Source organism: Pieris napi, chromosome 11 (genome assembly GCF_905475465.1).
Source record: "Pieris napi chromosome 11, ilPieNapi1.2, whole genome shotgun sequence".
NCBI lineage: Eukaryota > Metazoa > Arthropoda > Insecta > Lepidoptera > Pieridae > Pieris > Pieris napi.
Window position 1 is genome coordinate 3,339,849 of NC_062244.1, and position 16,525 is coordinate 3,356,373.

Genomic DNA, 16,525 nt, shown 5'->3' on the forward strand with positions numbered 1-16,525 from the left:
TTCGATGTTAGCTTTAAATGGGTTAGGAACTTCGATATTTACATTTTTATTCTCTTATACTTTTTAAATGGATTAAGACTGTATAAAAAAGTATATATTGTGTGGTGTGGATATATACGAATGGTTTAAGTGTCTATCTATAATAATGATTTAGTTAACTTTAAAACTAATTGTTCTTACTTAAAGAATTTTGTCTTAAAAATCTTGAAGTGGAAGTAGTTATGGTTTACTTCTATATAATACTTAATGAGTTAAGAAAGGTAAAAGCCTTAGTTGTGGTGAGGCAATGTTATTAAATTCTAGTAAACAGAGTTAGGGGACTTCAATAATTTTAATCTCTTTAATGGATTAACTGATCAATGTCTATATACTTACACATCAGTCTCTTGTTTTATTATACTCGTAGTACGTATATACGATAAATCAAAGATAGCATGTTCCCCTGAGCCGACATTATAGTGTTTCCAATAGGCTATAAATACAACATTCTAGCTTACATAGGTGATTGCATCTTCTGTTATCTATTTTACCTTATGTTATTTCCATTATATATACATTATACATGTCTTATTTATTTTAGACTGTTAATATATAAATACTAAAATCCTTATTTTCTACTCTTCCTGTGCAATAAAATCGGTAAAGCTTGGTCGTACTATGTAGATAAGATAAAACTTCTTTACTTAGTTTTAATTATTTAAATAAAACAACAATATATTTTGATAAAACAATTACCTCTAGAAAAGAAAATAATCTTGTGACTCTTGGATAACATATAATCTTCAATATTCACGATTAATTAAATGTAGATTTGTATTAAGCGGTGTTGGCCTAGTGGCTTCAGCATGCGACCCTCATCCCTGAGGTCGTAGGTTCGATCCCCGGCTGTGTACCAATGGATTTTCTTTCTATGTGCGCATTTAACATTCGCACGAACGGTGAAGGAAAACATCGTGAGAGAACCGGCTTGCCTCAGACCGAAAAAGTCGACGGCGTGTGTGCCACAGGAGGCTGATCACCTACTTCCCTATTAGATTGACTAATGATCATGAAACAGATACATAAATCTGAGGTCCGGACCTAAAAAGGTTGTAGCGCCACTGGTTTGTCTTTTGATTTGTATTTTTTTTTTAATATCATCAAATATCAACAGCAACACGACGTCTTCGATTCGATTTTACAAGCGAAATCCCGCACGTTCAGTGATTTATTTCGTCCAAAATCCATTTGGACATTCTACGAATAACAATGTTGCTTTGTTTACGGTTTGTGTTATGATTTTTTTTCGTTCTTACCCGGCCATTGTATCCAGGGATTTATGCCATCTCTCAGATTGTTACTAAAAAGATACACAATTTACGGACTGTGTTCAAATGACGTACTCGTCATAGCAAAATGTTTAGTTTATAGTACATTTACTAGGTTATTACTATATTTAGATGAATGATCTCCTTGTCTTGTCATGTGTTACAACGAAGGAAGCGTAGGATACACAATCAGTACAGAGATGTAATAAACAGTTGTTTACTAGAAATAATACTTTTTAGTTCCCAATTTAAACCGATATAACTCGTTTAGTTGTTTTGAGTTTTTAAACTTCGTACAGCTGTTTAGAATTCGATGCCTATGTTAATTTATTACTTCCAATAATCAGAACTAACATATAACCTTGTATATAAACTAAGTAACAATACAGTTAATTCTTGGTCAGTAGGCTATTAAAATAAAAATAGGACATAAATATAAACTTTATTGATGACAAATAGGTTGTGAAAAAATTCATATATCGCTAGTCCCACACTAAGGAGTACCTGTGTTGTGGGTTACTAGATAACATTAGTCAGTTAGGTACATGGTACATGTTTAAAATAGTTTTTGGATAAAAAGTAAGTTTAGTGTTACCACTAATCAAACACAAGTCTTATAAGACATTAAGTATATGTGAATGTGTGAGTGTGTGAATCGGTGTGTGCGCATGTATTTGAGAGTGTAGAGCTAAGAATTGTTATAATCGTGCGCTGTGTCTGTGTTAGTTTTTGGCACCTCAGAGTCATGCCAAGATATGTACGTAAGGCCTCTGTAGATTCGAAATCCTGTTCAGCTAGCCATAATCCAGCAGCTTATTATTTAATTCTTTAGCACCAAGTCCTTGTTCAAATCCCAAGATTAAAGTAGACATAGACATGGTAATCGCCTTCAAAATGAGATGGCACTACAACCAGAATACTTTTTAGTTCATTTTTGAGCTGGCTGTATATTTTTTAAAGAATTTATATAAGTTGTACTAAGTGTAGGTATGTGGTGCCATGCATTACGTTTAGATATACATATATCTTTTTTACATATGACCCCTACATAGTAGCCTATCAGTTACGCGACCAAGCAAATCTGTGGCTGAAAAGCTAGGCAGCAGGGAAGTCAAATCTCCCCTTTCCTAAAAAGGGATTTTATTTGATTAAACTTAGGTCTGGTGGGCTTGGCGTCACCAGCCGGTCCCGAGCGACAACTACTCCGGAAATATCCTCATGATAATTATGGGAGAGTCGGAACCCGCTTGGACCTTTAGATATTCACAGATAGTAAAAAGCGACTATGTATCTCTGTTATATTTTATTATGCCGAAGTTCGACCCTGTTACCTTAATCCTACTTAAGAATTATCGGCTTCAAGGAGTATTGAGGTCATGTCAAGGACGTTACTAATTACGTCTTATCTTTAATATTATTCTATTAATATCTAATTAAAATCCACATGTCTTAGACACAAAAGTCGTACACAGAAGGCTGATCAGTGATCACCTACTTGCCTATTAAGAAAAAAAATATCACGAAACATGGTTGCTACAACGCCCGTTTTTTATGTAAACATAAATGTGGAACATTTCTTCATAACAGTCTAAGGTCAAGTGATCTATTGACCTTCCCTTTAGCTTCAGTGACTACTAAGGAGGGTTTATTGATTCAACGATATGCCCTTAGAATAAAGCAGATACATTTTTTAATTTAATTATAACTAGTAAAATGAGATAATTTTATAACGTTTCAAATATAATATTGATATCCCATAATGAGATGATGAGAGAGAGAGAGAGAGACGAGAGCAGTGTTGGCCTAGTGGCTTCAGCGTGCGACTCTCATACCTGAGGTCGTAGGTACGACCCTCGGCTGTGCACCAATGAACTTTCTTTCTATGTGCGTGCGTGCTATGTGTAAACATTTGCTCGAACGGTGTAGGAAAACATCGTGAGGAAACCGACATGTCTTAGACACAAAAAGTCGACGGCGTGTGTCAGGAACTGGAGGCTGATCACCTACTTGCCTATTAGATTTAAAAATGATCATGAAACAGATTCAGAAATCTGAGGCCTCTTTAGGTCTTGCCTAAAGAGGTTGTAGCGCCACTGATTTTTTTTAATTATCCAATAATTCATATTCCATCGGGATTCAAACCGAAAAGCGAGACGTTACAATCTTTCGATCGTACTTAAAATCAAAATGATAACAATCTTGCCGCATTTTTATCAAATGCAGAGATAAAATATGTTATGACGGAAGTGTTTAAACGCAGAGTGCGTATTCAGGAGTCTATTTAGTATAAAATTTGCACTGATTACGACTTGACATGTCTTTAGCTTGGACTGGTTATTCACTTAATAATAATATAGTCTGATAATATATATAATTAATATAGTCAAAGACATTCAAGGGCGCTTTGACAAACTATATTTTAATAATAAAGTTTTCCTGACTAAGTGTCTTCGTATTGCCAATTTGATGTCTTCCAAGTCGTTATAGTGTTTATAATAATGGAAATGCTTCGATTTGCGCTTATTCCTATCGGGCTTACATTTGGACTGACATACCTTAATGTTAAAAAGTAAGTATTGAATACTTTTATTTCCAACACTCAAATATATTTACAATATTCTTTACTCGCTCAACGTACATATAAGTAAGTAAAAGCGAGGAAATTCTGCCAGCATTAAAGGTACACTAACACAGGAACCAATCTTTTTAAATTTGTTTTAATTACAAACAAATTAAATACAAAATTAACAAATTAGTTTTTGTTAGATTTTGTTTGACAGTAATGCGTTGAGATAAATGTACAAAATGCGATAAATATTTATTTTGTATCCAAATAAGTGATTATTTATATTGAATGGGGTATAAAATGGTTGGAGATGAGAATTAAAAAAAATGTATTAAAAAATTACATTAAGTTTATGTTGTATGCAATTATATTTCATACTAAAGGAGTGAAGGCGTCTTCCAAATTCTTCCATTTGTCTCTTATCTTCGCTAATATTCTCCAATCTTTTCTCGCTATCTCTTTTATATTAAATTCTCAGGTTAGAACCGTCATCATCATCAGTTATTTGGTCCATTCTGGACGTAGAAGTGTGGTGGAGAGTTTCTTGTCCGCTCTACGCCATTGACTTGCGAACTGGTAGTAAATGTTAATTTAGAATCAATTTAACATCTCTTCTGTTGACGTTCATAAGTGTACTTGGTTACCTATATGAATAAAGTATTTCGGTTATTTCGAAGGTCTCCTCCATCTTCCTCCAGCCCAGCACTGGCCTCTCTGCATCCTCTGGGAGCCAACCTCCTTGACCATGACCACCTATAGGGTTGGCGACGGCGCGGTCTTTTGGTCTGCCGAGTTCAAGGAGTGTTCTCCATCGGTTCTTGTCCATGCGCAATGTGGCCTGCCCATCACCACTTAGATATTGCGACAGCCCAGTTATAGTAGTAGTATAACTATAGATTGAGACATTGTCATAAACCATAAAATGTTATCTCAATAATTACGACATTTCTTAACAATGTTATGCATTTAATGTGCAACTATTTTTATGAATTGTTAATTATAATGAGAATCGCTTTTCTATAAATGTGATTATTGTTCTCTGTAGGTAAAGGAATTAGTTAGAATTGTTATCGGCTACTAAATGTTAAACATTACATTCCATCTCCAATTCCAACGCATTGGAATGTCAGCCAACGTCTAACAAACTCCAACCAACTTAACTATCAAGTAAAACCTTTATAACAAAAGTATTTACGTATTTTCTATTAAGTACCAGTACGCGTTGTCATAGGTTTTTATAGAAAACCAGACTGGAACGAATTACGACTGGTATTAAGAGTATTGAACCCGGATAATAATGATAAAGGGAAAAAACTGTCGGGTTTTGCTATATTAAGTAAGAAAATGCGTAAAAACCTACATTTTTTTAATAGACATTGTTCTATATTTAAATTACAACAATGTGACTCATGAGACACATTTTTATGTCGTGATCATTCGAGGTTTTAACTTTACATTTTTAAATGTTATTTTATTCCTACAGTTTGTGAACAACTGCTACTCATAAACATTTTATTATTTATCTATTCAACAAAATTACATTACCATTACAGATTATTTCAAGGAGGTAAATATTTACATTTACATAGAAAAAACAACACAGCATTAAAGAGTAATATAATAGATTAAAATATTTACAAAAATACTCTTTCTTACAGTATAGGAACTAACATGGAATTAACATTTTGTCAGTTCACTCAACGGACAAATAAAATCGTGTGTTAATCTATGCTGTTCATTAATTATTTTCATACATTGTGTCATGTGTGCCATTTTCGAAAGGTTAGTTTTCGCTGAGGGTACGAATAGTAACGACGGTCGCCGCTTAATGTACAACGTAACTTACAGTAGAACTTGTTTCTTCAACTATTTATATTAAAGTTCATTAATCACAGCCTGTCATTGCTGATGTGAATTACTTATAGAGGTACGAAAGTTGAACTAGGGAAACACAATAGTCAAATAATTAAAAGAAAACGGTTGTTATGAAAAAAATAATAACTTGAAAACATTATGCTAAGTAAGAAACGTTTAGGAATAGCCCATTACGTAAATTCGAGAAGAACGTGATACCGAAATTTTGGGCATGTTATAAATTAGGGTATTCAATCTTCAGAGGGGTGAAATGCCGGATTCCTTATGAAATGGAATTTATATCCAGTAATGTTAAACAACGCTATGTTCTACTGAAAAATATTATTTTTTTATTAATACAAATGTACAAAGAAAGCTGGTCATGGACACCAGAACTCACGGAAGTTCAATTCCTGGAATACTGCGGTATGCAGTACATGTTTAAGAGTAACCATTCAATTAATATATATATATAATACATGCTTATACGCTACACTTTATAAAAGGTTTTGGCTGAAACTTTAAAAATCGACCAGTGTCGTAGAAGGCCTAATCGCCTATTCACCTACATTTAAAAAAAAAATATAGTGCCTATGAATGAATCGGTTTACTAGTAGGTACTTGTATAAGATTGTAGTGCCACTTGATGTGTCTTCTAATTCTGATATAATGCATCATATATAGTGCGACAATAGTAAAATTAGACTTTGAAACAAAAAAGGCCCAGAAAATATGACATGAAAGTCATATTTTCAAAGTCAACATAAGATCAATCTGCCGTTATTAAACTTTAAAATCGCTCTCTTCAGTCGGTAGCTCATGAGCATCGTGGTTAGCAAGGAAACATCTGAAGCAGACAGTCTGTTTCCACCGGTTTCTGTCCAGCGCCTCTCTTATAACAGTGTATAGTATTAATGATGATGAGTCTTTCACTTGATCGGTCCACCGGGTTGGTGAATCGGCCACGTGATCTTTTCCCTCTGTGTAACCAACCATGATCAGCTTCTCCAAGTTCTCATCGCCTCTGTGCATTGCATGGCCGAAATATTAAATAATTCGTTGTCGGCATATGGTACACAGGCAATTCCGTATGCGGAGTTTTTAAACTTGAATTAGACACCAACTTATCAATGCGTATCTTTCCCACAGGAACTCTTACAGTAGAAGAGGTGTACAAGGACAGAGACCAGTTCGCGGGTCTGGTGCGCGAAGTGGCGGCTCCAGACGTCGGTCGGATGGGCATCGAGATCCTCTCGTTCACGATCAAGGACGTCTACGATGACGTGCAGTACTTGGCCAGCTTGGGCAAGGCGCAGACGGCGGTTGTCAAAAGAGACGCGGATATTGGAGTAGCACAGGCTAATAGAGATGCTGGAATACGGGTATGTTATATATATGCATTGTATTAGAATATTAGATGCTTAAACGGCTGAACGGATTTTTATGATTCGAACAAAGATATATATATATATATAAACGCAAATAGGGGATAGATGAGGTCATCAGCTGCAAAAAATTGTTCTACGGGAGGTCTCTAAGCTCAACCCCGGCAGAGTTATAATTTGTTTTGCGTTTTATAAGAAAATTTACCTTTTTTTACTAATTCTTATTAAAATTCGAAAAAATCTACATTCTGTAGCTTTTTCATAATATCCACTAGATTGGTACTGATGAGTTCTTGCGTTAGACATACTACAATACTACTGACAATTTTTTGCAGCTGATGACCTCATCTATCCCCTATTTGCGTTTGATCCACGACTTTTTGGCCACCCTGTATATATATATCATATATATATTAAGGCTCCAGGCATCACCTATTTTGTAGAACGAGCTGCTAGTAGAGGTATTTTCGAACCAATGTGACTTGCGTTAAAGGCAGACAACCCACCCGGCTGTGCAGGTGTCCAAGGGTTTTTAACTTAAGGGGTTTATTCTAAGTAACCCAGCTGCTGCAGTAGGTTAACTTATATATATTTTTTTAAAGCCATGAGTTTTTTATTAATGAAATCAATAACCTTAATTAAGTACATTAAGGTTATTGATTTCACATATTATATAAAATAAAAAATAAAAATAAAATATGTTTAATATGGAACATAAGATACAGGTATCCCTTATTCCACGTCATTAAATTTGAAACTGCAGGCATCCCTACTGATCGGCAAAGAAGTCAGAGGGAGTAGGCCGAGAGAAAAAGCCGGCATAAAAAACTCTCGATACTCTTTTAAAATAGAAAATCATCAAACAACACTTATTTTAAAACAAATATCGCAAATTAATTAGAAGTCTAGCACTAGTTTCAGGCCCCTTTATCAACTAGATAATCGTTAACTTTATAGTAAGCCTTTACACAGCTTTTCTTTAATACATTTCTTTCTAAAATGCAGAGATTAAAGAGCCTCTGGGATTTTATTAAGAAGAGTATCTTTTCCCAAAAAAGAGTTACTAACTTTAGATAGTCTAGTAAATATTATATATATCGTACATATGCTTTGATTTCATCCAATTAATCATAGAGGGTTCAATCAAAAACTTCAATAAATTAACGGTTTGGTTCATTTTAAGCATTAAATTGGCTTGACCTAATTCCGGTTTCTTTGTTCGTCAAAGTAGATTCAACATCCATTACGGGAAAAGACAATAATACTCATACATAAACGTTTCTTGGGTTAATAAGCAATACAAAATATTAGGATTTATCTTTTGACTAACAAAGTTATAGAAGACTGCTTCAAAGAGTGGATGGAGTTTCATTGTATGTCTGAATATCGCCTATATTGAGGTATTCAGTTCGATGCCTAGGAAAAAATATCAGAGAAACAGGCACAGAATCGTAGCTATAAGGCTCTTGAGTCTAATATAGGGTATAATAAAAGCCAGTTCTCTACGTTCATAAAAGTTCACCCAAGTACTACTTCGCTAATTCATCCTTGAAGCTCTTCAATGACCCACGACGTGATTAGTTGTATCTTTAGTATATAAGTTCTCATTGAAGTGACTATTGTCTGTTATGAGAATAAATGTCTTTAAACCAAAACAAATTGTATGAACTTTTTATATATAACGGTGCACACGATCTACATAAGTACTTCAGCTTTCTACTTGTAAAATATCTAATAAATAAAATTCTCGTGTCACAATGTTCGTTCCCATACTCCTCCGAAACGGCTTGGCCGCTTCATATACATTTTTTATGTATCTTCAGTAAATCTGAGAATCGGCTACTATATATATATCAAACCCTAGTGATAAGGGGTGTCCATCCCAAAAAAAAATATTTTTATTTTTCAGACAATATTTTTTGTTTATATTTTGTTATGATAAAGCATACAAAAATAAATACAACCCCTAATTTTCACCCCTATACGATCAACCCTTATTTTTTATTATAGTAGATAGTTATTTTTATTGAACTAAAATAATGTTTCCTAGAAATAATATACATGGCAAAACAACTTTTGCCGGGTCAGCTAGTTTTATTATATAATATATTTATTTGCACTTTACATACCTAAAAGAACAAGGGCAATTGACATTCAAATTAAGGCCAATGTCGAAAATGTCGTTTGGAAAATTGGGTAACTAGGCGTAATGGTGTATTAATAGGTCTATTTCGTCTTTGATCTACATTGTTATTATTCGAGAGATACATATATGTTTCCGGGTTCACTATACACGAATATATTCACTGTAAAATATATATTAATAACATATAAAGGGAGTTTTCTGCCAGCCAGTGCTGTAAAGCTAAGTAATATGTAATGATTTGGCATATTAAAGATATTTTATATTGCTGTTATGTCCACTTTTTTAAAGAACAGGAGCAAATGGGCAAAAGGATTACTTAATGGTAAGTGAGATCGCCGCCCATGGACACTCTCAATGGCAGAGGCCTCGCGAGTCCGTTGCCGGCCACTTAAGAATTGATAAGCTCATTTTTTGAAGGACCATAAGTCAAACTGGTTTGGAAATACTGTAGTGGGTAGCCTATATAGGCCAATCGATATTTACTTTGCTCCAACTTTTAAAGACGTTTTAATTGATTGATGGATTAAATAAATTTCTCTTTTGTTTAATGGTGAAAGATGAGATTAGACTAATGAAGATTTGTGTCAAGTTTAAAATAGAATCGTAGAGATTTAACCAAGGTTAATGAATAACAATGAGCAGTGTTGGCCTGGTGGCTCTGTTGTTTGTAATTCTTCCTAGAAAGATATTAGAGCGACTCATGGCCACGTGTAATACCTTTTCAGAATCCCTATTAAATGCGCCAAAACTTGTAGTACAGGGACATTTTTCGGTGGAGTAATTTTTTTTCACAGTGGGGTCCATTGTAAAGAAAAATTTATGATTTGGAAAAATGTTATATCGTATCACTTAATATTATCTTGAATACACTCAATAAACAACTATAAATAGTATGTCTAACGAAAGAGCTCATCAGTACCAATCTAGTGGATATTATGAGAACGATACAGGATGTAGATATTTTCGAATTTTAAGAAGAATTAGTAAAAAAAAGTCAATTTTCATATAAAAACCAAAATAAATCATAACTCTGCAGGGGTTGACCTTAGAGACCTCCCGTAGAACAATTTTTTGCCGCTGATGACCTTATCTATCTTCTATTTGCGTTTGATCCACGACTTTTTGGCCACCCTGTATAGTGGCCACGTATCGACACCTCTATATCTGAAGCTAAATTCTAATCACCCAAAGAAAATTCTCACAAGAGGCCCAGCCCTCGCATGAAATTTAACGCTTAACGGTTTAAGATATTTAAATTAAAAAATTACGTGAGAAAAAGATATAAATATTAAAGAACTTTCTTTGGTTGAAATAAAATATTAAATTTAAGTAGTATGTTAAAAATCTAACACGTCATAAAGTGTTATATTGCAAATAGGTCGAAATCTCGTTTCTAAATAGTTGTCAAGGTATATAAAAACAATGGCGCTATAAAAAATTTTTAATTTGATTCGTGATAATTTGCTTTTTCTAATAGCCAAGTAGCTTTTTCTAATAGTGTAAAATTATGTTAGGTATTACTTATTTACATTATTTAATTATGTGTTTCCAGGAAGCCGAATGCGAAAAGAACGCAATGGATGTGAAATATTCAATGGACACGAGAATCGAAGATAACTCTAGGCTGTTCAAGTTGCAGAAGGCTCACTTCGATCAGGAAGTCAATACTGCTGTAAGTAGCTTTAAGTTTTAATATAAATAAAGTTGCACATTAAAAATAGCTATAATAAGGATTCGTTGCCTATTGTATGTTTATAACCTTTAGAATGTAAGTACAAAATGTAATTGTTTTTGCTTCAATTAAAGTGATTTTTATTTTATTTTTTTATGGTAATAAAATGCGTAATATTACACAGTATGTGTTGAAACTATAAAAAAAATCTAATTTTGTGTAAATAAGAATAATGTGGATAATTGGGAACAAACGTATATAGATATATATTACGAAATATATCACACTTGAATGAGAAAAATTTGTGTTCTCTTTTTTTAAGTCGGTTAAAACCTGATAGTAGTTATGAGATTTTTTTATGTCAATTTATTACATATTACCGGTGTGGTTAATGTTTTATATGTAACGTATAAATTCAATTTAATTAAATTTGCCTGACAAAAGTACCTCGAAAACAAACTTTGGAAACAAGTTTTGACAAATGACCGGAAACTAATTTCAATTCGAGCCATTCCTAAACGATTTTCGATTCGATTTTGATTCATTTGCAAATTATTAGCGCAGAGGGAGAGCTTTTGAAAGGTTTATATGAAGTTTCTGTAGGATACAATTAGGACTATTTTACTAGTGGTACGCCATCGTAATCTTTGTGTTTTTTTTATTGAAGATGTTACGGAAAGAGTGAATACTTGAAATAATGAAAATATTTTAAACTGTAAATAATGCTTAATTATATTAAATAAATGATTTCAAATCGTCAATTTTTTTTCATTCTTATGCATGAAAAATAAATCAGATTCCTAACATACATAAAATACACTTTTTGGTGAACGATCTGTCGAATTGGCTCCCAGTAGTCTCAATAAGATTTACAAGTATATAAAAAAGTACGTAACTCCTCCCTAAAAGGCCAACAAGCTTGGCTTGACTGCCTCGTGGCGTAGTTAGCTTTTTCTAAAAAAGAAATACTGTTTCTGGTAGTTCCCAACTAGAATTCTCTTTGAGAATGAGAACCTAATCGCGTTCCAATTATAAACGTCTAAAGACAAATCAGAATCAAACGATTCGATTTTCTAATGTACTAAGTCCCTTTCCCGGTCTCTTTCTAATACATCGTAAACATAACTTGACAGAATGAGACGAATAAGTTTAATACTTAAAGTAGTGAATAAAACTGATTGGACATTGAATGGTGCCTTGAAGAGTCCTCTCCCTTTGATAGCATTGTCAATACATATTGTCAAGTTTCTTGATATTTGTTTATTTTTACAGAAAGCCGAGGCCGCTTTAGCATACGAATTGCAGGCTGCGAAAATCAAACAGAAAATACGAAACGAAGAGATTCAGATCGAGGTCGTGGAGCGTCGCAAACAAATTGAGGTAATTTCTTACTCCCTTATTTAAAAAAATCAGTCGCTCTGTTATACCTAAAGTATTTGTCTCTTTTCATCGCAGCGTAAACACAATTTGTCGGAAAGGGACGTAAGATCACCCTAGTACATGAATCTACTACATACTATGGTACAACTTTAGTATTTTAATAAAGCTTTTTAAAGATGAAATTAAATATAATTTTGTAAGTAATCTTTTGTTGTTGCAACTAAAAGTCTGGTTATATTCAATTACTAGCCGTTTCGCGCCCGCTTTGCTGGACGAATTAAAATAAATTTTATGTTTCATTATTTTATTTTTTTTCATATTTTTATTATTCTTCTTTTTAACTTCCCGCTAAGAAAATTGAAATATTTCGAAAATCGAGTTTTTAACAGATGTTGACGTTTAGAGGTTCTAGGAAGCCTCCCCGGATGTTTCCGCGGTGAAGTCCGTATGGATAAATTTTCATAAAAGTAAAACAGCAATAAAAAAATGAAGGAACGTTGAAATTTAATAAATAAATAGCCATAAACCATCTAGGAAAAATGGTGGTTTAGGCGTGATTGAGCCTCAAACGAAGACCATTTTCATTATATATATATAGATTATATTTTATCCTCTCAGGTGGAACAACAAGAGATTCTACGCCGCGAGGAAGAGTTGAAGTCAACTGTTCGCTTGCCTGCTGAAGCAGAAGCTTACAGGCTACAAGCGATCGCCGAGGGAAAACGGTAAGATATTTAAAATTTACGCAAATTAAACCATACAAAAGAAAAAATGCGAAACCAATATCTCCAAGCGAGCAGGTCACTTTAAATAAATTTTAAACCGCCGCCCATGGACAGCTGCAACGTCGGGGGGCTAGCGGGTGTGTTGGCGACCTTTACCTGTATGTTTCGTGATCATGTTTTTCTTAATACTCGTAGAAAGGTCAGCCATCTGGTTTTCTCACGATGTTTTCCTTCATCATGCGAGAGAGTGTTACTTGTACACGAAGAAAGGAAAGTTGGGTTCATTGGTGCTCAGCCGTGATTTCAACGCACAAGCTCAAGTCTAAAAGGCCGTATCTATAAAATGTCTTTAAACCACTAATTTAATTGATGCCTATTTCAGTACTCAAACAGTGGAGGCCGCCAAGGCAGACGCGGAACGTATCAAGGTGCTTGGTCTAGCTGAAGCCACAGCTATTGGGGACGTTGGTAAAGCTGATGCTGAGAGAATGTTGGCAAAGGCCAGGGTCTACAGGCAGTATGGAAATGCAGCCATCATGGCTTTGGTTCTTGAAGCATTGCCAAAGGTAATTTTGAAGTATAGAATACTAGGCAGGATGTTTATAGGCTTCGACAATAACGCTGCACATCTTCGTGACGCTAATATTATTATTGCGTTTCATCCGTAAGAGTTTTACCCTCATGCGCCTAAAGGAGTTTCACGCCAAAAAATATTCTATGTTTATTCATATACAATGTATAAGATTTGGCAACCCATTTTAGTAAAAAATACCTGTATCTGGGAATCCAGCTCTTGCAAAACAAACTTAATAGTTAATTCTATAACGAAGTTAATATATTTTTGTAGACCCAAACTGGTGGTCCTACTAATTTTCCGAGTCTAAATCATAAATAATTAATATTCACAGATTGCTGCTGAGGTTTCGGCTCCTCTAGCGAAGACAGATGAAATAGTCCTCGTTGGGGACAATGGGGCAACTGGGGAAATGGCCCGACTGGCTGGTGGCATTCCACCCGCAGTACGAACACTTACTGGCCTGGATATCAACCAGGTGTTGAAGAGACTTCATCCGAGTGCACCAGGTATGCGAAATTTCTCACATATTCTTTAATGGTCGCTCAGGCTTACCCTGAAACTTTTATAGCTATTTCAATATTCAGTTGTAGTACCATCTAATTTTGCGTCATTAGATACTGATATTAAAAGGACTACAACGAACTTGGAGTTTGACAGATGACATTTTAATTATTTATGCTAATTCCATTCAAGTATTAAACCATTGAACAATCAGGTTTTACCGGGTAACTCCAAAGATCAGGCTGGCATTTCTTAGGTCGACTTTTATTCTCTCTCTTATCTCCAACTCAAAGCATCAATAATACTATTTTTTTGTAAGACAATTTTTACAGTACTTAAGAGAAAATTATGACTTACGACTCGCTTTTAAAGCCAAATTGTGACTTTGCCTCGTTTCTTAAGCCAAAATTGTGATTTAGACTCGTCATGACTCGACGTCATGATCTCGTGACACGATTATGTTACTATATATTTGTTTTTATTTTCTTTACAGAATAATACGTATATAATAATATCATATAATATAAATGCTATGTACAGAGCTGAACTTGCGTTACCGCTCGGGTCTGTACGTCTCTCTCTCTAACTCATTCGTTTATGTCATCTCGAAAAAAAATATGGACTTATGTCTGCTGTCTTTGGTCCAGTTTTGCGTTTCCATAGAGTTTTGCTGTCTTAATGGATTCCTAAAGAATTTAAAACTGATCTTTACTATTTGTTTCTCTTCTAGATGCGTCTCCAATGGCAGCAGCCAGTAAGAAGAAAGAAGTGGCAGCTTGCTAAAACTCTTCGTATGTCTAAACTGCACAAAGCATTTTTATTTATTTAGTGATTATCGTACAAAATAATAGCACAGTATTAAATACTTTGATTTCCAATATAATTGAAATTCCATTTATTGTGCTAAGCGTGGATTTTTTCTTTTTAATTTCTTTATGGAAATACTTTTCAAGTAAAAAAGTGAATAGTTCTGATGTCTTACTATCCACGAGTTTGTATTTATTTTAACTACTCATGTTTAGTGAAAATATCTAATGTAGAGTTGATTTAGGAGCTTATGGTAGACTAAAAATTTTATTAAAAAAAAAAATGTATGAAAAATTCCATAACGTTTTTTATAATTCACGTTTGGCACTTAGGCAATCTGTTTAATAGAACAAATTATTTTTATACAATTTATATTCTTAATATATTTTTCTCGTAGTTCTTAGATACTGTATATGAACCAGTAGATTTTGTACTGTTATCTAAAGTGTTCTTAAGGCACTGCCTTTAAAATCGAATATTACTATCACAGTGTGTTTATGAATTTTGAATTGTCCTAGTGCCTGTACATATCAGACACGGTAGAATGTTCATCAGTCTTTGTTGTTGATGACGAATTCTGTTTCTACCGAGTCAAATGATTGTGAGGCGTTGACGTGAGATTTTTTTCTTGAAATAAAGAGGTTTAACTCAAAACGCTGCTCTGTTACTCCCAATAGCGATAGCCATAGTGATATCAATATTGTGGACTTACTACATTTTAAAACATCCCAATCGCTATTGAAAGTAACAGAATACCTGCGCATTTAATATATTTCCAGTAACTTTGCTTGACTTATACTCCCTCAAGGGAGCTTCAGAGTCGTGACAGATTCTGACCCCTATGTCAAATAGTATTTAATTTTGATGTCAGTTCTGGGTAAGTCTTGACACTTCAGGACTCTTGAAGTCCCGTCAATTCGGAATATCCTGGTATATTGTTTAAAGTACAGTTTCTATCGTACTTCAGTAAATTTTGTTTACCACAGAGCCAATCGTTGCGCAGTCTAGCGCCATTTTGGGTCTGTACCGCAAAATGTCGTCGCTAAATTGGTTTCTGATTCTCTTTATTTCAATGAAGGCAATGTCTACTATTAGTTGTGTGTTATTTGTGCCATATATTTATGAAATGTGTAATTTTCGTAATAAAGTGACTATATATATTAATATACAGTGTATTTTATTTACCAATTTATTTAGTATTGAGCTTGGAAAAGTATGTAGTAGTTTAAATAAAGCGTAGAGCAAGACATATTTAAATATATTTTAGTTTATCGCAATACAGGTAGTATTAAACTAATAATAATTAATCATAATATATTGCCACAGGGACTAAACTTTTTAAATTTATTATTAGCATTACTATGTAGGTTAATAATATTGTAAATACTGTTTATTTTAATAGTTTTTTATCAGATCTAAACTCATTAAACAATGATTAAGAATAATAAATAATATTAAAAAAAAAAACAATTATTAATCCCTCCGTTTATTTGTATACTATTTTACAAATAAAGTCGGGACTATTTTATATAGAACTAGCCGACCTGACAGACCTTGTCTTGGACACGTCCTAAATACAAAAAAAATTGAATACACAACATTACA

General features: G+C 33.8%; 1 protein-coding gene across 3 annotated transcripts in view; it reads left to right on the plus strand.

The window, feature by feature from the left end:
- The window catches only part of LOC125053519 (flotillin-2), a 177,631-nt gene extending 161,552 nt beyond the window's left edge, over positions 1-16,079 (plus strand). For 2 of the 3 annotated variants that reach the window (XM_047654890.1, XM_047654891.1), the window contains 7 exons: positions 6,877-7,109; positions 10,811-10,930; positions 12,203-12,310; positions 12,929-13,035; positions 13,418-13,601; positions 13,944-14,118; positions 14,844-16,079. In XM_047654890.1, coding sequence (XP_047510846.1) covers positions 6,877-7,109; positions 10,811-10,930; positions 12,203-12,310; positions 12,929-13,035; positions 13,418-13,601; positions 13,944-14,118; positions 14,844-14,896 — 980 coding nt within the window. In that variant the 3' untranslated portion in view covers positions 14,897-16,079. Of the gene's footprint in view, positions 1-3,745; positions 3,877-6,876; positions 7,110-10,810; positions 10,931-12,202; positions 12,311-12,928; positions 13,036-13,417; positions 13,602-13,943; positions 14,119-14,843 lie in introns of those variants that run through there. The other variant, XM_047654892.1, reaches the window with a different exon arrangement.
- The last annotated feature ends 446 nt before the right edge of the window (positions 16,080-16,525 follow it).